Consider the following 23,994-nt stretch of genomic DNA (forward strand, 5'->3'; position numbering starts at 1 on the left):
TCGATGATTTTTTTTTAGTAACAAATTAGTTAGTGTACTTCAGATTCACTAAAAATCACAAAATAAAAAAAACTTTTAACAAAAAAAAAAAAAAACCGACTTCAAAAGAACTTTTCCAAACCAAATTAATATGCACTAAAAAGTAAAAAAATAAAGATAATATAATGTAGTTAAAATTATTGTTATTTTTGGTCGGTGGCAGCCAAGCTAATGTAGCAAACTGTTCTGTCAGAGTTGTTTCCTTGGCTGACACCGACTCCAAAAATAACAATAATTTTAACTCCAATATATCATCGTTATTTTTCACTTTTTAATGCGTATAAATTTATTTTGGAAAAGTTTTTCTTTTGAAATCTGTTTTCTTTTTGTTAAATTTTTTTTTTTTGTATTCAAATGAAATTCATATCAGAAATCAGATAAAAACCGTATTGTATTGCATATGAGTACTTTATAGGGGGAAATTTAAATCCAATGCAATGAATGTATGTACACGAGTATTGTTTTATATCCAATTATTTGAAGTCGAAGGTGATAAAAACATCTTCAATACTTTACAGTTATAATATTATAAGTTGTTTTCGTATACTTTATGTGTTTAAAAAACAATACATTTGTTTTCTTTAGTTTTTTGTTCAGTGATCCGTACCTATTTTCATCCCTATCCCTATCCCTATAAATTATAAATTTGAAAGTAAGGATGCTTGTTCGATTGTTTGACCACCAAAAAAAGGTTTTTCCTAGGGTGTGGACTTTCTCGAATTTTTCCGAATATGTGGCTTATACCAATCCTAGGAACACCATAAGGTCTAGCCTTGTGTCAAGTTTAATCGAAATCGTTAGAGCCGTCTTTGAGAAAACCCAAAAAAACTTTTTCCCACGAGTGTGGGCCTTCTCGAATTTTCCCGGATATGTGGCTTATACCAATCCTAGGAACACCTTAAGGTCTAGCATTGTGTCTAGTTTAATAGAAATCGTTTGAGCCGTTTTTGAGAAAACCCCAAAAAAACAAGTTTTTCCCTAGGATGTGGGCCTTCTCGAATTTTTACGGATATATGGCTTATACCAATCCTAGGAACACCTCAAGGTCTAGCCTTGTGCCCAGTTTAATCGAAATCGTTCGAGCCGTTTTTGAGAAAACCCCAAAAATCCTGTTTTGGCCTAGAGGGAAGTACCCTTAAAAAAAGACCTAGGGAAAAAATGAAAAAACCATCTGGAATTATGACCAAACTGAACCTATGTATCGAATTTGAGAAAAATCGGTTGAAAATTGAAGGCTCTAGCTTGGTATCAGACATACCGACATATCGACGGACGCAACATCTTTTAAAACCACTTTTTTGGAATCAGGGACCCTCAAAACGTTGAAACCCCGATATCGATTTTTTTTTCGATCACAATTCTATATTATATTTATAAAATAATAAAGTAAAAATGGGAATTTTATCATGATAATTAGTATATGGGTAAAAAAAAAATATTCTAAGCTACTTTTTCTAATCGTCTTTTTCGACATCTCTAACCATCTCTGACCCTAGGCAAAATACCAAGAATCGGCCCTATTTGTCAATTTTTAGTAGCTGTGTTTAAAATTCTGATTTCAGTTAAGTATCGTAGAAAATGTGACCCATCACCCTGTATGTATATAATTTCAAATCGATATATTCCTATAAATAAAAAAAATATAACGTGTCTTCATCTTAAATGTGAAACACTGTATATTTTTTATATAAAGGATATTGTCTCGCACGTCAAACGATATATTGTTTAAGCTCATTATTTTATTAAAATACGGGCATCAGGAAGAATTTTATTATGGGGTCACCATCAGTATATTCGTCAATATTCAACATTTTATAATTATATTTTTACCTTACGTGGTCTACGCTTATAGTCAGGAGCAGAATCAAAATAAGTTAAATGTAACTTTTGATTTGTATTCTTATTTTATGTTCATCATAAATGTAATTAATTATACAGTTTCTTACGTATACATATTTAATTATAATATAATCATTACTTAATATTAATGAGCATTACATTAATGCATAATATTGGTTTATTTAAATAAATAATACTTAATTTCCTTTCTGCTTGATAATTATTAAAACTGTAATCTTTTATAACTCTTCTCTTTCGAAACGAATTTAAATAGATATATTTTGAACGAAGCAAAATGTAGAAAGTATTGTTATATTTTATCACAATATGCGCCTGTGAGACCTTATAAATAAGAAAAATTTTGTTTAACCACTTTGTTACTCAGGTTTTCGTTCGACATTGGCCTCCCCCAGTTTCTTCCACTTATCTCTGTATCGAGCAAATCTTCTCCATTTTTTTAGTAAATAATACTCCCATATTTTTATTTGACGCCCTTTTTGTCTTTTCCCGTTTCTAGGACACAATTTCTTTACACCTTTCGTCCATTTTCCTTTATCTGTCATTGTATGACCAGTCCATTTTTATTTTATATAATTGTACGCGGTACCGTGAAATATTTTTTAAGGCTTTCAAAAATGTCTGGCATCATCTTGAAACATTAATAATTACTATCATTCGCCAACTGGCGATAATAATTCGTACCAATTAAAATCAGAAGAAGCCTCGAGTTCAGTAGCTAAAATTTCGACTACTAGATGACAATAATTATCTCATAAAGGAAGGTACTTTGGGGAGTCTTATCGGACGTAACGTTCGCCATAAATTATCCGTAGAATGAAAATTACCGGACATATTGGCTGATTAAAACTTCGTAAACACAAATGTGTGACTATGGATGGCATTGATTACCCAATAAATATTGTGATTTTAATCATGGAATGTTTTTTAAATAATTCCAATATTGTTAAAATTTCCAATGGGTTCTTAAAGGCAAAACTCACCCTAACAACAAGTACTATTGTTCTTAATGATTGTATAATGAAGAAGGAACGTCAAGAAAACGTTATTGACTAGGTAAATACTCTCTCTCTAAGAAAGAACACAGTCAAACACAAATAACCAAACAAAATTTACCTACATAGAACGAACGCATTGACATGACGTATGTAAAAACAAAATTGTGTTGAAATTTATATTTCATCTAACTTATTGTTCTTTAAATGTAAATAATATGTTATCTCTTTATGTTTCTTCTACTTTATGTAAATAAGAGCAACAAATATATAAGGACGTTAAATTTTCATACGCTGTGATAATACAGGGTGGTCCATTACTCGATGCTCATAGCTGAAAAGGTTGTATTGCTTAGAGAGTGGAGATATAAAAAAAAAAAAAAAAAACAAAAAAAAAACGAAATTAGACACTGAGCATAGAACTATTAAGAATTGTTTCCTAGCAAGCCCAATAGAAGCAGTAAGACATTATTTTATATGTTTTTGTTGAATATTTGTTATCAATGTTCAAAAATTAAATTAATTTCTTAGCTATTTTAAATAAATTTAAAAGTTGTTTAATTTTTTATAAAGAACATTTTTTACATTTAAACTTTTGTTCTATCTCTATCGGTTTACAAGATGGGTCCTACGGACCCAAGACCCAATTGACCCATATTGCTCATTTACGAACTTGACCTCAGTTTTTAGGTCCTGAGTACGCTATAAAAATTTCATCTTGATATCTCTTTTCGTTTTTGAGTTATCGTGTCCACAGACGGACGGACACGATAACGACATAGCATGAATATTTTTAGGCGTTACAAACTTTGGACTAAACTTAATATACTATGAATATTTCATATATACATGGTATAAAAATGCCAAAGAGTACATTTTTTAGTTAAACTAAAACAATATAATTACATAAATTACAAATCACTAATAGTATAATATAAGAAAAAAGTAAAGCGGGTGTTTGCTAGTTAATTGTAATTTTAAATGTTATAAATTTTAATGAAACAGCAATTAAAATAAGTAAACTATGGATGACTGACCAAATGATTTTCTACCAATTGTTTAAAATGCATTGGTTGTAAATTCAATTAACTTTTGTAATTTTTGTTAAATTTTCAAAGCAATTTATCTATAAGATATTGTAATTTGATTTCTCTGGATAAAGTATATTAACAATAAGCAAAACAGTAACAGTAACAAGAGACAAAAAAGAGCACCGCATCGTCTTTAGATCTTTTTATTAAAATTTGTTCTGTATTATATCTTTGTTATTTTATGAAAACAACAGAAAATACAACTATTATATAGAGACAACGAATAATCAAGTCGTGGTGTATATGGTCTACATAAACCAGATCTCAATTGTCCCGATAAAATATTGTATTAATTGATAATAGTCTACAGTACAGAGGGCGGTATGATTTCGTGACTAACACTCACGAAACTTTGTGAGAGGGTTTATTTCAGTGTAACCTATAACGTTTTCATTTACAACAATTTTGGAAATTATCCTACCTATTGAAAAAAAATGAACCACCATTTGCTTTTTCCCGGAATGTAAGATAATGAATATAATAAGAGAGAATTATGTATGTATGCATGGTTCCATATCCCTTTAAGGGATGTTAGAGACTACTTTAGACCATGTTTTTCGCTTTTCCGGGGCTCTGCATATTTCTTCTAATGTCATGCCAGTCCAACCTTTTAGATTATCCATCCAGCTGATTTTTTTCCTTCCAACTGCTCGTTTAGCTGGAATTTTACCAAATAAAGCCACCGTCTTGCTCAGTTCTACTGAAAGTCCAATAATTTTAAACACTTTACTATTTGTTGTGTATGTGTTCCATGAAATTTTTAGGATCTTTCTAAGAGAGAAAAATAGTGGCCTACAAAAATATTGGGCAGTTTGGCGTGACCTCCACTTCCAACATGTCGGAAAAACAAGGGTATGCAAATTTATCAAAGATAAATATTACAGAAATGTTTAATAAATATTATAAAAATTGAATACTTACTGGCCTACAATTTTCATGAGCCGTTTTTCTCAGACCTAATATTTCAACGCAACTTGCGGATTCATGATTAAATCGTCCTTCGTATCATAAACTAAGGATCAGGAGTATCTAATTTATCATAGAATAATTTAGGAGATCAGTCATCTCCCGTTTAGTACGATTCCTTTCCCGCTTTTAAATCTATAATTTTTCCTGTTCACTAAAAAAAATTTCTTAAACCAACCGATATGAGGTTGTCTCAACCTCATCGCGAGATAAAGTATGACGAATGGTGCCACGAATGTGATACAATTTATATCACATTCGTATTTGTTATATATACCAAAAAATTTGGTATATTTTATAAAAATGATCAATAAGTTTATTTCAAACTTTCTGTAAGTTAGTAAAAACAATCTTCATGTAGATGGCTCAATCACACATGGACTAGACATGATATATATGCGATTATCATAACTAAATATTCTATTTAAAGTAAACGTAAAGAAATTTTCTTTTAATTCATCAATTCGATTTATTTACATGATTATATATTCCAACTAAGTTTTTATTTTCCATCAATAAAATGCATGGCTTTAAACTAAAATCAATGTCTTACATAGATGTAAGGATTTTGTTTATTTAACCTGAGTGATTTTGTTTCAATGAATTCATATTTAAATTCAATCTCATTCTATTTTAAATACAAATGTTAAGCTGTACTTGTTCCAATCGTTAGGCAATTGTTTGAAAGTATTTTTACTTTATTTCAATATGAAACACCCAACTTCGGGATGAGATTGTCATTATTTTAATTTTTTTCAGTATAAATTCAAATGTTGAAAACTGTTATATTAAGAAAAATATAATCGGCCGATCACTATAGTCAAAGTCAATTTCCCAGTGCCAGTCCAAAGAAAAAGAAAACTTAAATAATTGAAATAATTGAATTGCATTACTATGCGGATGCATAATATTTACCTTATATGTACAGGAAATTCGTAAATAAATCAAAAAGTTTTCGATTTTGTTTTTTCAGTTGAAAACTTTAATTTTGTTACTGGAAAATATTAGGATGGGGGAATAGTTAAACGTTGTCTTGTATATATTGCTTAAAGAAAACACTAAAGCAGAAGAAGAAGAAGCAGAAGAAGAGAATCAACAACAACAAGAATAACAAGAATATTATACATAAAATATTGAATGAATGAATAAGTGAGCGAGTCATTCATTGAATGCAATCATTTCTAATATAATTTTATTTGACATTATAATTCAATTTGTGTTGACGCGGCCGCCACATTTAAAATTGTTTTATTTATACATTAATTAATTTTATATGCATGCTCTTCGCTACTTCCTTACATAAATAATAATATAATAGCAGTAGAAGTCTTCTAAATATACTCGCTTCATTTAGTTTGATAGTAGTATAGACTTTACATTATTACACAGGATGGCACTATTACACAGTCATATGTCTTTTTACCCGACTGAGCAACGCAAAAGTGTTGATCAGTCTATGTGCGTTCCTATGTGGAACACTAGAGTCCAAACGCGTGAGCCGATTTTGATGGTTCTGACGTCCAATCGATTTGTATTAACTTGGCGAGTGCTCCTGAATATATGGCAATAATAAAAATTCAAAAAAATAAATTTCTGCAAACTATATCAAGTGGGGTTTCATTGAATAGCTTTTAAATGGACAATTGATTAACGATATAGTTCATTTAAATCAGTTCACGCGTTTGATATCTACAGCACCTCAAAAGACAAACATACATACATATGCTGAAAAAAAAGTCGAAAAACTATGATAAGTGTAGTATCGTTGAAAACGTATTTAAAAATCTTAACTAAAAAGGGTAAAATAAAAACAATTATTTAAAAAATCAAAGAACTCGACTAAGTTAAATATAAACTGAAAAGAAAAAAACAATTAGGTACAGCAGATGACATAGCGACTTTAACAGTCGGAACCCATTATTGCAGCATCTACACCCCTTTACAAACTGTATTAACGTATTCCCGATGGAAATGGAGCTATTGCTCTTGTACTGATGATGGAATTTTTTTTAAATGTCTTCAAATTTTCATCGATCCTACCTAAAAATGACCATCGTTAAAAAGTTAGGAAGGATCGATGCACATTTATAGGAATTTGTTCAAAATTCTAGCATTAGTAAAAAAGCAATAGCTCTTTTTCCTCTTGGATAAAATTCTTCAAAAATTAAAAATTCTCTATTAGATTTTTTAATTTTTATAAGCAAACGCAGTTTTACTTTTACTTACATCTACATGTAACCGATTAAGACCACGTTATCTTAATATATATATTTCTTGTGTGTGTGTGTATGTGACTGAACTCCTCCTAGACGGCTGGACCGATTTCGATGAAATTTTTTGTGTGAGTTCAAGGGGATTGGAGAATGGTTTAGATTTACCATTCGGTCCACTACAACTGTTTTTGAGGGCTCCGTACCAAAAAAATGAAATTTCATTAAATGGTGGGAGCGCATATAAATCATATCACATTATGTATACTATGTGTACTATGTATTTTTAATAGTATTCAGGTATTGTCAATAGGCATTTATTAGAGCCATATGCGAGCGCAGCGAGCTCTACTATCAAAGGTCAGGCCAAAGGTCGAAGGTCAGGCCACTCCAATAAATAGGAGTTAAATTGGGGTTTAGCGGGATGGGTTTAGCGGACAGGGTAAACGTTGTATAGGTATTCATGAATTGGAGTTACGTTTTTACGGGACAACGTCCGTCGGGGCCGCTAGTATATGTGTATAATATGTTATTTGCGTCACGAGATTTCAGTTATCCCTTGGTCACACCTAAAGAAGTCTACTATATACTTTGAATATTATGTGACAACCTGTTTACATTAGACCAGTAATTTAGTCAACTAATGTAGGAACTACTTATCTAAAACGTTGACGTAAATAATTGAGTAATGTATTCAAGCGAAGAATGTTAAAACAATTCTTCTTGTTTCTTGCCAAAAAGTTAGTCTTATTAAACAATTTGGTTACTAAATTACTTTTTGTTACTAAATTACTTGCTACTTCACTAAATAACTGACCTAATTAAATACAGCCATAACTATTTGTTGAGTGGTAAGTAGTGAATAAATAGTGCGTCTTCTATTCCTTGTGAAAGCTTAGGGCGCTCTCAATCATTATGGATATTTTAAATTCTTTTTTTTTCCGTAAAATTATAGGCCAATTATATTCTGTTTTGAATAGTGGATCGGACTAAATTTTTTTTATCACTTCAAGTGAAGAATTCTCACTGAAAGTGTATAAAAATTGGTTTTTAAAAATCTTTACTAGCATGCAAGGTATGAACGTTTAAAATTCCTAATGAATCAAAAAGGAAGATACCCACTAGTGACGTCATACGTGGGTACGGCTATTGAGATTACATATAAAACTTTGTTTTGCTAAAAGGAGATGGGCAACCTTTGCATGCAATCTCTGGTTTCTTATACATTCTTTGTTTTTGAATCAATTTTAATTTCACTTTCAAATTTTGTCATGGTATCAAGTTCTAGTTTTACATTTTTTGGGTAATATTGCCAATTGGACATTATGATTATGCCCTATTCGATTGAATTGTATCATTATGAACATTAGAGTCTAAATGGCCGAGTAGTCTAAGGCGCTAGTCTTAGAACGTTGGACTATTAGAACGTTGGAATTGGAACGTTAGACTTAGGTTGCGGGTTCGAATCCAGGCAGCGGCAGTGTGAACAATTTATAATTAATTGGAGAACAGAATTTATCACATTGTCGTCGTTTAGATAAGAACGAAGTAGTTTGTAATGGAATAAATAAAGATGTGGGTGGCCTCTGTGATAAGGCATGCGTCACAAAACGGAGGTAAAACCCCCATTATTATTTTTTTATATAAACAGGTTTCCAAATTAATTTTTTATTTACAATTTATTTACAATTTATAATTTAGCCTTTTGATAACAGGCTACTTTTGATAACAGGCCACTCATTAATTCTCTAGTTCACTTATAATCTAGTTTTAATTTAAGTGTATTGTACCATTATAAACAGTTTTACAAAGTTAATTTGTTAATCAAACTTTCGTGGAAATATCTGAATTTTTGTGGAAATAATTAATTTTCAACGACCGGGCTTTCATCCTTAATTTGAAAAATTGGTTTATACATTACTGATTTACACGAAAAAAAGTATTATTAACAAACACACTATTTACATTATGCATTTTTCAAATTCAAATTTTCTTCGAAAACAGTGTAGAGTGTCATGGCGTCTTGAATGTCATCACGCGTTGCATACAATCATTTTTCTGTATTCCTGTTATAAGCAACCGAATACATCTCATTGAGGTTTGCTGTCACGTGACCGGATGCATAATTGTTTTCTAAAAATAATAATAATCCATCACATTCGTGGTTCCATTCGCTTTATTTGATCTCGCAAATTGAGACAATCTCATATCGGTAGATATTAAGAATTTTTTTCTACAATGTTAGAATTCCTAAAGGTAAGTTAAATTTTCGGTAGGTTTAATACAGTTTCGGATTAGATCCAGGAATTTGAGGAAATTCTGTCAAGTGGACCAACGATCTTAAAACATAAAGAACACGTTTCCAAAAGTTAAAAAAAACCATTCACAGTATCTTCTTTTATTTATTCGTTGTTTTTTATTATACATCTTATACTAGGCTAATATTACAGTTTTTACGAATTTTGATGATGCGCACACTTTTATTTTTTTCTGTTTTATATTTATACCATGTATATATGAAATATACATAGTATACTAAGTTTAGTCCCAAGTTTGTAACACTTAAAAATAATGATGCTAGGAAAAAAATTTTGTCATAGGTCTTCATAAAATCACCTAATTAGTCCATTTCCGGTTGTCCGTCCGTCCGTACGTCTGTGGACACGATAACTCAAAAACGAAAAAAGATATCGAGCTGAAATTTTTAAAGCGTACTCAGGGCGTAAAAAGTGAGGTCAAGTTTGTAAATGAGCATCATAGGTCAATTGGGTCTTGAGTCCGTAGGACCCATCTTGTAAACCATTAGAGATAGAGCAAAAGTTTAAATGTAAAAAATGTTCTTTATAAAAAAATAAACAACTTTTGTTTGAAAAATTTTTTTGTAAACATCACTGTTTACCCACGAGGGCGCTTATTAGGTGCAAATTTTATAGTATGCATTGATATGGGAATATCAATGTGTGTGTAGCTATTTAAAAGTGGATATCTTTTTTTATTAACGTGACGTCAAAAAACAAACGATTGCGTCATCAACACTGTCTATACATGGTATTTCAACAATTAACTCAGTCAATTGTTTGTTTTCACTTGTTTTTTTCTGTTTTATATTTTTTTATTATGTTTATGTATTTATATATTTTATTTATTCGTATTTACATTATATATACAGTACAATGTACGTACTATAGACATAGACGACTATTTCTATATACACTCACATAATATTATACCAAGAATGAGTTGTCTATATTTTTGTTATATGACATTTATTTATTTCTTCTTTCATTTGTTTTTATTTTATTTATTTAATATTTTCAATTGTTTATTTAAGTTATATATTAAGAAGGTATATATTTTTTAATAATACATAGATTGAATTCGAGTGGATTTCATCATCTATAGTCCAATAAAATTATACACTTCTCAAGTTTTTTTTTTTCGATTAAGAAATGTTTCATTCATTATTCGTAAATTTATGTACAGTAATGCAATAATTTTTTTTTTATGTTATTGTTATTATTATTATTTTTATTTCCAAAAATAGAAGGAACGAAAAATTACACAGAAGTCGGAACTATGCCAGTAACTAGCTCCGCAATTTCTGCCTTGTTTAAATGACTCAAATCTATGCTCTTGGTATTTTTATTCCATTTGTATATTTGAGTATATAGCACAAACAGATATTTCACACTGCTATATATGATAAAAGTTACATGTTTTTATTACGGAGCCAAACTTTGACAATTGTTTTAATTCGTTGTGTGTACTTTATTAGTCAAAGTCCCTCATACATGATGCTTTCAATAGCTTTTGCCATCTCAACACATAACACTCCTTTACATAATAGTTGGGCTGAAACATTCATAGACTAACATAGTTAAAAACACATTTTTTGGTAAAATTCCATTTTGTTGTTCAACATAGTTGCCCTTGAGGGCGATACAGCGATTATAGCGGTCATACAATTTTTCGCTAATTTGTCTGGCCGCAAAATAGGCTTCAGTCGCGAAACTGAAACTGAAGCATTCTCTTGAGTCCAGAGAGCAAGAAAAAGTCACTGGGGGAAATATCTGAAGAATACGGTAGATGCGGAAGCAATTCGAGCCACAATTTATGCAATTTTGTCATAGTATTCATTGATTTGTGACACGGTGCGTTGTTTTGATGAAATAGCAAGTTGGTTCACCTAGAATGATTTTGCTCACAAACTAACAGTACGACAGCTATCAAATTTACACAAATGTCTTTTAAAGGTTAGGCTCAACTAAAAATCATATGGATTTAATATTAGTAGCACCATTTATGTGTCAGCGTACTAACGTATCCGCCCAATTATTATGAGGGTGAGACTATACACTGCAATAGATATGAACGCACATTAGTTTCTTTTTCAAATAGTAAGATTCGAAATAAATACACAAAATAGCTCAAAGCACCTTCCTCACGGAAAATGATTTCCGACCACGATCGAAATCTTTAATAATTTTTTTAGAAAATTTTCTTTAACGTGCCCAACAACAATTTTAATGCCCATTAGCATGTTCAGCTCTGAACGAAGCTGAACAAATAAGAATAACATTTTCCAAATTTGAAATTTTTTATGGATTTGTGAGGATTTTTTGTTTTTATGATAATGGTACGAGAATGATGCAGCATACAAAACGAAACATGAACTTTTTCCTGATTTTCAACTCTCAGAATGCTGTGTGTGATGGATTTTCAACCTTCAGTGCCGTTTTTCTTAGTCAAATAATCACAGAGATATGTCAATTTTAAAATGGTGCATTTTCGCTCATTTAATCAAATGAAAAAGGATTCAGCTTGTAAACCGTTAGAGATAGAACAAAAGTTTAAGTATAAAATTTATTTCTTATAAAACCTCAACTATATTAAGACGAAACTTTGGTGTCAATTTTCTCAAAAACTGTTGTAGATAGGGAGTTGAAAATTTGCAAGCAACTTCGACTAGTGGTTTGGTAAATGCAAATTATTTTAGAAAATTTTTTGCAAACATTTTGTATACAGGATATTTTTTAAATAATTTGTAATAATTATGTATGTAATAAAATGTGAAATATTGGAAAATAAATTTAAAACTTGTTCCAGCTTGAGAGTCTTAAATTTTTGGACTATATTCCTTTAGATGTGTATTCAAAGTTGTTGAAACTGAACTCTAGTAGGACTTCAAGATAGCCATCAAATTACCAAACAGCCTGTGAATTTTTTTACATCATTGTGATATCCTGGAAAGTACATTATTTACTTTCATATTTTTTTGCAGCCTTTTTTCTAATGCTAAGTTTTTATGTTTATGCAATTTGTATAAATCTATTTTTATATGTAAATTTGTGCAAACTAATTGTACTTATGTTCATCACTTATATGTTCAAGTAGTTTAAGTAGTTTAAGTAGTTTTACAGCAGATGAAGGTAGAGGTGTATACAGTTTGATAATTCTAGAAAAATCTATTTATTGTAGACGCTGGGTGGGTTTCGTATGCATTTACAAGACTTACCTCATCGCTCAGAGTGGGGAGAAATTTGTTATAAACAAATTAATTGTTTATGCGGCCATAGCTCCTAGAATGTTTAATTAATATAGGAAACTATTTTTTACCATTTTATTCTAGGTACATGATAAAACAAATATTTCTTGTTTTATTCGTCTTGATACAACCAATAAAACCAGGGATACGTTAAATTAAAAACACTCCTTCTGTGACTTTATTTGTTTTTTTACTAATAATCTAATATTTTCTTGCAAAAATATAATAATAAACAAAAAAAGTGGGAATTTACCAAACCAATGAAATAATATATTAGTTTTTTTTACATGTTTTTTTTTTTTCAAATAATATAATCCAATTGAAATCAGTTCATATCCCTTCTTTAGTTAAATATTATTAAATAAGATTTACTAATATCTACTGATTATCATTGGCTACTGGTTATCGAATGATAGTCAGTGAACTTACCAATTTATCAATTTTTGTCATACCCGTAGCGCCCAAATTAGGGCTCAGATCCAAAATTAGTAAATGATTTTTTCCTTCGTCTTTATGAGCTTATTCTGTAGGCCGACGATCTGCAGTCAATAACAGAACACCGTATATATATATACGGTGCATATAAACCGTATATACAAACCATAGATCTATATGCCCATCCATACAATTATATTAATAAAGTAGTGTATCGCTACCATGAAAAACAACACCAATAAAACTTATGCACGGTCGAATATAAGACGTACATTTCATAAATGATATTAACGAATTATGTCCATTTAAAATCTAAAGATAATTTTCGATTTTATTTTTCGGGAGGAATATAATACTTTCCTTCCAGATAGTTAAAAATATCATCGTTTACCACCAACACGTTGTACATGTGTAAATATATTACATATGTTTACTATACTGTACCTAAGTACATAAATATGTAAACAACACACGTGTACATACATATCTACGTACTAACATGACAGTATAAAAAGTTTTTATACCATGTATATATGAAATATACATAGTATATTAAGTTTAGTCCCAAGTTTTTAACGCTTAAAAATAATGATGTTACGAAAAAAATTTTGTCATAGGTGTTCATAAAATCACCTAATTAGCCCATTTCCGATTGTCCGTCCGTCCGTCCGTCTGTGGACACGATAACTCAAAAACGAAAAAAGATATCGAGCTGAAATTTTTACAGCGTACTCAGGACGTAAAAAGTGAGGTCAAGTTCGTAAATGAGCATCATAGGTCAATTGGATCTTGGGTCCGTAGGACCCATCTTGTAAACCGTTAGAGATAGAACAAAAGTTTAAATGTAAAAAATGTTCCTTATCAAAAATTAAACAACTTTTGTTTGAAACATTTTTTCGTAAGCATCAGTGTTTACACGTGAGGGCGCCAATTAGGCGGAAATTTTATAATATGTACTATACTTGATTATCAGTTTATGTATGTGTCACATGTTTGTATGTGTAATGTGATAAAGGAATCAACACTGACTATGCATGGTATTTCAACAATTAATTCAGTCAATTGTTTGTTTTCACTTGTTTTATATTTAAATGAGATTTCCATTTGTACGTTTATCTAACGCGTAAAAGATTGTGTTTTTCTCATATTTACAGGTTTTTATAAACAAATAACCAAATAATGAAAGCGGTTGAAAAGATTCTTGAACTATTGACTATACACTTATACAGGTGGTTATTTTGTTTGTTTGTTTAATGCTTAGGGTTCCTGCTGTTTATATTTATATTATTCAATAAAAATAATAAAAGAAGGCAAAATCCAACCTCACGTAAGCCTAAGATACCCGTGCCTAAGCCGTTTAACATCATTTTAACTCTAAAGGTGTGGGCTAACGAGGTCCATGGGACTCAGCTCAACGATTAAGTGCCCCTTCGTCCCCTAAATATGACGATTCTACTTCATCCACAAGGAGTAGCTCTCACAAATATGAGGGGAATCAAGCAAATTTGATTATGGATATCTAGCTTGTCCAGGGGTTGAGATAAGATTTATATTCACCTGACGGAATATTAGAAAACGAACAGATATTCCTGCGAAAAAAACCTCATATACGATCCGCACGACATTCTACATGCGGTTTGGGACCATTTATCCCTACATTATTTTCTTTGGCAACGTTTTTTTGATTATCTCTGCTTCTATTCATCGAATTCAACAAAAATTTATTTAATGAACTAGCTTGATACCCACCTGCTTCGCTGGGCTTAAAAGTAAAAAACACCGCTTTATAGCCTCCACCTTCCTTGATCTCACTTATGCCCTTTCCATAACACTTGAAGGGATTGTTATACGCAGCTAAAGATACGCTGCTAAATAGTCATATTGTTAAATAGTCATAATTCATTGAGTATATCAGAAAAGATGACCATAAATCGTTTGACAATAACTATTTTAAATTTCTATAGAAATCTTTAATTAATGGTTCAAAATGATTATCATAGATCTACACCATCTATGATCATTATTTCAAACCATAAAATAAGGATTTCTGTAAAAATTTAAAAAAGTATGTCAGATTAAATTTAATTTTTATAAGTTTGTTTTTTGTATATGCTGATAAATTAAAGCTCATGTGTTATCTCATGTATGAACTATATTGCTCTACAATTTCATTAAGAATCAGTCGCTAGTTTTTGCGTGAAAGCGTAACAAACAAACAAACACACAAACATTCATAAAAACTGTAAGTTCTTCAGTTCTTAACAAAATAAAAACACTGTTTAAAAAATAGTTTTTTAATTTAGTTTAAACCAAAATCAGAAAATAAAGCACAAAAACTACACCTAAATACCAATAACAACTCATGAAAAGTTAATAAAAGAATTTAACATAATTCGCTTGTTGTTTGGAACTTTGCCAATAATTAATGTTACGTTATAATTGTGTCTTACCTTAAATGCTCCTAAATCATCGACAACACATGTTAATATAGCTTCACGTCCAACCGGAACAGTGATATTGCTAATTTGTTCACCAAATTTTGGAATTTCTGTAACAATAAATAAATACATCATTACTATACTCTAAATATTTTATAGCAGGAAAAAAAAAATAAAAAAATAAGTATATAGTATTATTATACGGCAAAGAACAATAAAATATAGTAAATAATTTTGTAGGCGGACATAAGATCTCTTTACCGTATATAAAATAATATATGATATTTTCTATAAGCGAAAAACTATTTTGAATATTATGATAATAAATATATTTCAAAGAGTAAGTTTCAAAAGTGTTAAGAAATAATGTAAAAGACAAACCCATTTTATAATATTTATGTTACAAAATAACAACCATATTTGAATATGTTGGGGTGATTTATTATAAATAGTGAAAGATTAATATTTAATAGCATGTTTTCTCAGTGGTTTTACTTTAGGTAAGAAAGCACGTTATCCTTGTACAAGGCTAAATTTTATTATGAGGATGCTGATTGGTCCTAAGCATTGCTTATCAAAGTATATTTTCGGGTCGGACGCCTACGTATATACGCACATACTTCGTACGTATGTTAATACGCAACTCAAAATACTGAGACTTGGTACGAGTGCAACTGTGCAAGTACTTCTTATGAATGGACATACTTCGTGCGTATGTACGTACGTACGTGGTACGTACTCAAGTACTTCGCACGTATGCATGTTGTTCGTACGAATAAGCTTACTACGAACGAGTGTCCGTACTTCGTACTTATGTACACCACAAAGTACGCATGCATCTAATTCGTACGAGTGTACGTAATTCGTACGATTATATGTGAAAAAACTAATATATAATGCAAAAAAAAACTTAATAAAACTTTCTAAAACTTAATGCAAAAACCTATTCATTCTATTGATAAATGGTAAGTAATCAGGTGGTCTAAATTGAACTACTGAAAAACGGTCCAATTCCTGTTTAATTTTCTGATTTGAATTTGAATATTTTTATTGGCCTTAAAAAACTATAAGTAGAAGTATTGCCATCTGGTAGTCCAAATTGTAACTACTGAATTAGGGTCGTATTTTGATTTTAATTAGTAATTTTTATTCAAATAGTTACAAAACTGGCAAATTATTCGCTTGAGCATATGACTCCAGACGTGTAGTATACAGCTTTATTCACGTTAAAAATATTAATTTAAAAATAAAAGTTTTATAGGCACTCACGCTGCTGGCAAAGTTTCCGCAGATGACATTCTGGGCTTCATAAAAAGTTAAGGATATAAAAGTTAGGATCTCGTCAAATTTCGAAAATAATGAAACTAGCCGAATTTTCTATACGTCGAAAAAAAATAATAATGTGCAGATTTTTACATGGACAAAAGTTCTCATATTGTAAAATTGCAAATGCAGTTATCATGAATCTGCAGTTGCCAATCGTAATTATTCGGTTGAGGCATGAATGAATCGCTAATTGGGTAACTTTTTGAGTAACTTAATAACATATAGCGAGTAATATATCTTTCATGAAAGAAATCAGCTCACGCAACAATCATCGTGAATGTAACGTGCGATAAAGACTCTTACAACTCCTTTCGAAAATATTTTAAATTTTCAATGTAAAGGCCGCCTAGCATCCAGATGGTGCAACTTTTTAGGGCACTTTGCACATAAAGTATAGGTACTATAGTAAAAAAGCAATGTGGGAAGATAATTTTATGAAAGTTAATACTTTTTTTGTCATAAATAGTTAATGAAAACTCTAGGTTTTTCAAATAAAAAAAAAAAAAACAAACTTAAATTTCTCTCCCATGCTAAGATAGATTTTATTTGGCAGAACTAATTATAATTTGATGAGATGTATTTTTAGAGCTGTCTCTATCACAACTTATATTTACTTATTCTTTCAAACTTTGGAAAGATACTAACTTAAACTCATGGCTCCACCGACAATACCTAGTCTGAAACTCTTATTGCGCAGCGTCAGTATGCAGGAATATAAAAGCTGCTGGAGCAAGAAACAAGGAAATAAGCTTCCCTTACATGGTTTCAAAATGCAAGTGAAATTAGGGATACTTAGGCTACAAGGAGGTGTACTTTTACACTAAAGGAACATCTCAAAAAAGGCGTACATTAAATATGAAGAGTAATGTACTCGAGGTATAGCAAGGCATTATTGTCAAAGGCATCTCGATCAGTTCGTCAGATTCTCTCACTTAAAAGAGCATCTCCTTTCCATAGCGTTGCTCCTTATACTGAGCACTGAGACTACTTTCTAACATTGTACTCCTTTCTAACATGGATAGCCACTAAAACATAACCCAACCAAAGATAGATTTCCTCTTTAGTTTTACAATATATATATGTTATTAGCACTGCAAGCAAGGGCCTATAGCGTCATTTTTTTAATTAATTGTCTTCCATTTTTTCCCTGTTCACTGCTTCTTCTTTCCAGTTCTTAATTCCGATCTGTTGAAGATCCTCAATCGTGGCTCCAATCCAGCTGCTTTTCGGCCTCCCTGTTTTTCGTTGTATACCCTCTCCTTCGGTAATCATTTTTTTTCGGAATTCTTTTATCCGGCATTCTACAAATGTGCTCCAGCCATACGCGCTGTGCTTTGAAGATATTGAAAATGTTGGGGTCCCTAAACATTAGATAAACTTCCTCATTTGTTCTTCTTCTCCAAAGCCCACACTCATCTTTTACACCTCCCAAATTAGTAATTTATTAGCCGCTTCCTTGTTCATAGCCCACGTTTCCGATCCATAAAGTACCGCCGGTCTAATCAATGTTTTGTAAATTCTGGCCTTCGCCTATCTTGATTCCATTGGGAATAGCAAGATGCTTATGAAAGTACTGACGACCTTGCTTCTTTTTTTTACCTGTTATTAATTTCTCTCTCTTCATCAGCATTTGCAATAATCAAGATAACTAAGTATTCAAAATATTGTATTATATATCCAAAATGTTTACTATGTTGATTGATGTTATTATATCAAGTTATTCAACTATTTGAGAGTAAAGTTTGGCAGTCCATGAGGTGTAATAATGAAGAACAGAACCAATTTTTTATTAAATATAAGAAATCAACGTTCTTTGCTATAGTATTCAAAGTACCATGACAAATGAGTATATACGGATTATTATATTGATAAAAGATTGCGAGAGACTAACAATTTCTTCTTCTAGTATATAGATGTATATATATATATATTGAAAATACAAAAAGAAAAAGGAAACAGGAAACATAGTTAGTGGGTGCGCGTGATGGTCACTAGTCACGCAAGTTATATATCACATAGACACCTTCATATGAGTGTTTACGGTGTATAGTTTTAATATTATATGCGATGGAACATTTAAAAAAAGAAACACCTACAAATATATTTGTTATAATAAAGCATAGCTTGGTTTTGTATAATATACATATAAGTATACATACGTATTAGAAAATATATAACCCAGGTTCTATATTTTATTTTGAAAAATTATTTTTAATAACCACCACACTGCCACTGATTTAAAACCACTGTGAAACCTATTATGTAGTACCACCACTCAGTTTTATACATGTTGAAAATATTGTGTTTTACGCTAAAAGACTTAAGTACTCTCTTGAGACAACTTTGATTATAAACTATTTCAGTTGTTTAAAAAGAAAAAAAAAAAAACATTAAATGAAGTTTTTTCGTATAGAATGTTCATATAACGGATTTTTTTCAGCTGTAAATTGAATTAACCCTTGTATGGTATTGTGAAAACTGTTTTAGAAAAAATACTGATGCTTATTTTCACGATAAGAATCCTTAGATCAAAATTTACTACTTCGAGAAATAATGTATCATTGTATATTATACTAAAGAAAATAATGAACATGACCAAGCTCGGCTCGATGTAGATAAAGTCTTTTGGGACATGTTTCATTTGTAGTGTTATTTTGCTATGTGTTCTTATCATACATCTTGTTTGTAAGATCAACATATTTTCTGCTACTATTTATCACAAATTGGTTAAACAAAAAATGAAAAAATAATAAAACGTAGTCAAGGGATGCCATTATGATATAAATACAGACGGAGTTTTAATATTTGTGCATAATACATAAGCCTTATCAGCAAATTCGGTTTCAAGAGCGGGTTTTTTCAATTATCTACGCATACGTTCTACTGACTTAATAATTTAAATAATTTAGCATCATTCGAATGATCGTTAAAAAAAACGATTTTGCGCGTAGTTTGGAAACAATTTTTAAATTTCTAGCACAGTTTTACTGGCTGCCCAAACATATTTGTGAAGAAAAAAACCGTCATCAATAACTAAGACCTAACATAATAACAGAAATATATATTTACACTTTATGTGATAAGTTATCTGGTAATAGACCCGGACAAACAAACGTATGTAGACGTAGGAGCCATTATTTACAATGTTTAAGACGGTACTGTCTCTGTCTTACACATTATATTAATGGGAATTATAACATCTTTTTAAGATTTAAAAATTGAAATTTGAGAATGGAACAATCTGTAATTACCCAGAACTTTATAAAATATGTTCAAAGATCATTTTAGAATTTTGATATGCTTCAAAAATTAACTTTTTAGTCAACAACTTGAAAAAGATGAATTTGATGAAAAAAACTCAAGGGGCCTTTATTGAGTGAAATAATCAAAAATATTACTTTCATAAATTTATAATTTTTTGTAATAGAATTGACAAAATTCGGTCCACAACTTTTGCAAAATCAAATGCCTCTGGTGCTTAATATAAGGCCGGAGTTTTAATTACAATATTTGTGTTGTCAGAATAGTAAAATTATCAATAAAAGCGAAAAAAGTGGGACGATTTTATAATTAAATAAAGAAAACAAAATATAGTTTGTTTTAAATATTCACTACCCAATTACGTCATTTTACAGTTTTTGATAGTCCCCTCTATATTATAACGTGACATCTACTACGTCTACTGACTTTCATTGATCTGTGATTGGACAATTTTTTCCACTACAACATCTCGAAATTAGGCCTCAGATCGAAATTTGGTAAAGAACTTTTTTTTTCAATTTATCTAGGAAGTCAAGAGGTTTGCAGTCAATTACAGAAACCCTGTATAAATTTTATGTCTAAATCCATGGAATATTTGCATTTAGTGCTTCATTTTCCTCATAAAAGAAGAGTGTTGAAATGTTAGTTTTAAAGAAAGAAAAAAATTACTAATGGTGGTGCTTACCTAGATTACAAGGTACTCGAAAGACTTCCAAGCGAAGGTTTGCGTTTTTCTTGGTTATATTTAGTGATCTAAATATGCACAAGAAAACAATTCTTCAAATTTTTTAAGTGCTGTGTAAACTAAAATGTCGTTACTATATTACGTCAGATGAGAGCTGTAATGACGAAAATGAAAGTTTTCCTTCATGAATTTAGGCAGTCGAGATTAGGTAAATTGTGTGTTTAATACAATAACAGAGGAGCAGAGAATCGAGGGCAAAGTTTCTTTATTAAATGTACTCTCTATTTGACTTCATTCCCCATATCTATTTTGATTAACGACTGTTCACGACTAGTAATGTATGCTTATCAAACTAAATTGTTTTGAACTAAGCACACATTTAAAAAATAAAATTGCTTTAAAATTTATTTTTGAATCCTATAAATATTTAATAAGAAATAAAATAAAAGAACTTCATAACGGCTATTTTAATAAACGTAGTTATGTTTATTAAGGGTAAAAAAAAATATGTTTAGCTCCCAATGGCTCACAATATTCGTTATAGTTTTTTGTGGTTTTTCTCGGTTGTAAATTACCTTAAAAAACAAGGTAGTGTAATGAAAAGCAGACAATGATACTTGAGTGGAATTATACAGAGCTATATAAGTCCTAACATGGCAACTAGAATTGTATATCCATAAAATAATAATCTGGGTATCGTTAGTTCTATTAGTAATCAAATAATTGTATAGAACAATAGTATAAAGGAAGAAGATCTTAGAAATTTGTTAAACACATTTGTTTAAACAAAAATAAGAGTTCCTAAAAAGTATTAGAGTTCCCAATTGCTAAAGACATAAGACAAGGAAACCCATAATCCCCAAAACTGTTCTCTGCAATATTGAGTAATGTTATCAGGTTGGTGTAAACCCTAACGGCATGCAACTTAGCCATTTAAGATTCGCAGATGACTTAATCTTATTTTCTGAAGATGCTTGAACCCTCGAAAGGATGCCGCAACAGCTGACAGAGACTAACAAAATAGTCTGTCTGACTAAGAATAAATCGAAAACGAAGCTAAAGACAAGCAAGGAAGAAATAACCGTTAGAGTAGATAATGTAAACATAGAATACGTTAGAAAGTATACATACTTAAGGCAATTAATAGCATCCACTGGCCAAACGTACATCGAAGTAGAAAAAAGAGTCACCTGCGCATGGAAAAGATACTGGTCACTTAAAGAGATACTAAAAATAACCAGTTTTCTATGAGTCCAGAAAAAAGTGTATAGCTCGTGTATTTTGCCATGCCTGACATGCCAATGCCAAACATGGTCACTGACCCAAAAACACCCCAAAAATTGAGAACATGTCATAGGTCAATGGAAAGAAGTATGATAGGCGTAACGTAAAAATAGAGCAGAAGACATAAGGTCCAAAACACGAGTGGATGATAAATAATGCCAGAGATTTGGGAGTTGAGATGGGCAGGACGTATGACATGAGAGAGCAAGATAAAATGGACAAATATCATCACAGAATGGCAACAACGATATGACAAAAAAGAAGAGGCAGACAAATAAAAAGGTGGGTAAACGATATAAAAAAAATTGGACATTTTGCTTGGGCAAGAAAATGCCTGGGAATTGAAAGGAATGGAAAGAGTTGGAAGAAGCCTTTGTGTCACGGGACACGCTAAAGTATAAAATTTCTGTAAATTTAGTGTTCTAGCAATAAAGGCTTTACTATTATTATAAGTGAACGGTATTTTGAAAATAAAAGCACATAAACAACGATTGCTTGTCTTCAAGTAAGTTAGTTGGTTAGTTAAGTTAGTCTTCAAGTAAGTTAATCTTCATATAGGCAGTTATAGTTGCTAATAAATAGCAAAATTTTTCTTAACCTTCGTCACCTTCTTAAGGTCAACCGAGGTACATTGACTTGTTTCTACTGAATTGCTTTGATAGAACGTTTTATATCTTGGTTATTTTTCGCTAGTATCATACAGAATATGATACTCAAAAAGATTAGTGCCCCAATTGTATACATATCTGTGTGAGTAAAGAATATTATTGTATTATTTTTATTCTCTGTTATTGTTGTATATCCAATCAGTGTGTTACTAGTACAGTAAAAGATGTTACAAGTAAAGGAACATGAAAGGAAGCGCTTGCATTTCACTAAAACCTCACGGAATGTGTCTCATATTTGTCAAATATCATTAGTAAAGGAAGGCATGAGTTAGTGATGCAAATGTTTCTATTTGTTTATAAACAATAAATTGTTAATTCAATGAAACAATCAATGTGAAATTTGACTAACAAAATTAATAAATAGACAACTTGAATTACGTTTCGTTAAACATGTATAATAGTTTTCGATATTATTTGACAAACACTTAAAATTTACGTCATACAAGTTGCCTATTTACAAATTTTTTAAGTGAACTTTAATATTGATCGTTTCATTGAATTAAAAATTTATTATCAACAAATACAAACATTTGCACCACTCACTCATGCGTTACTAATAATATTTGACACCCAAGAAATACATTCCACAAGGTTTTATTAATTGCGAGCAGTTTCTTTTATTTTTCTTTATTAGCCGATTTTTGTAACATATTTTATTGTACTATACATGTATAAAACCTTAGAAAACAATGTTTTTGAATATATTCACAATTCTTTTTTTTTTGTCGATTCTCCGCAGGTTACCAACCATTAACTTATAAAATGGCTAGATTCGGGATCCCTGTGTTAGATGGAGAAGTGTACATAATCAAATAAAGCTTATTTTAAAGACAATAATCCATTGTAGTTTTATTCATTAAAATTTTGGTCTTAAGGACGTAAAGACAACATTCATTAATTTTTGTTGAAACTCGTAAAACTTGCTTTGCTCATCTCAACTCCTTATATATTAGGATGGCAACTCTGTCTATTTTTTTTTTTTTTAAATTTGGTATCACAACAAGTGAAAACAAACAAATACATATATAGGATATATATTTAACAAATGTCATTTATTTTTCATAACTTTTCGCTATTTTTCAGGGTTAATTAAGCAACCGAATTATCGTCTGGCAAATTAATTTAAGGTTTTTGTATACTTAAATAACATAATATTAAAATTACAGACATAATAAAATTCATTTAAAATTTAGT

The 23,994-nt window shown here is 30.5% G+C and overlaps 1 protein-coding gene across 1 annotated transcript in view; it reads right to left on the reverse strand.

The window, feature by feature from the left end:
• Positions 1–15,708, reverse strand: part of LOC123290713 (neurotrimin-like) — a 143,856-nt gene extending 128,148 nt beyond the window's left edge. Inside the window, exon 1 of the mRNA XM_044870992.1 lies at positions 15,589–15,708. Within this exon, the coding sequence (XP_044726927.1) occupies positions 15,589–15,708 (120 nt within the window). The remainder of the gene's footprint in view (positions 1–15,588) is intronic.
• Between the last annotated feature and the right edge of the window lie 8,286 nt (positions 15,709–23,994).

Source organism: Chrysoperla carnea, chromosome 1, assembly GCF_905475395.1.
Source record: "Chrysoperla carnea chromosome 1, inChrCarn1.1, whole genome shotgun sequence".
NCBI lineage: Eukaryota > Metazoa > Arthropoda > Insecta > Neuroptera > Chrysopidae > Chrysoperla > Chrysoperla carnea.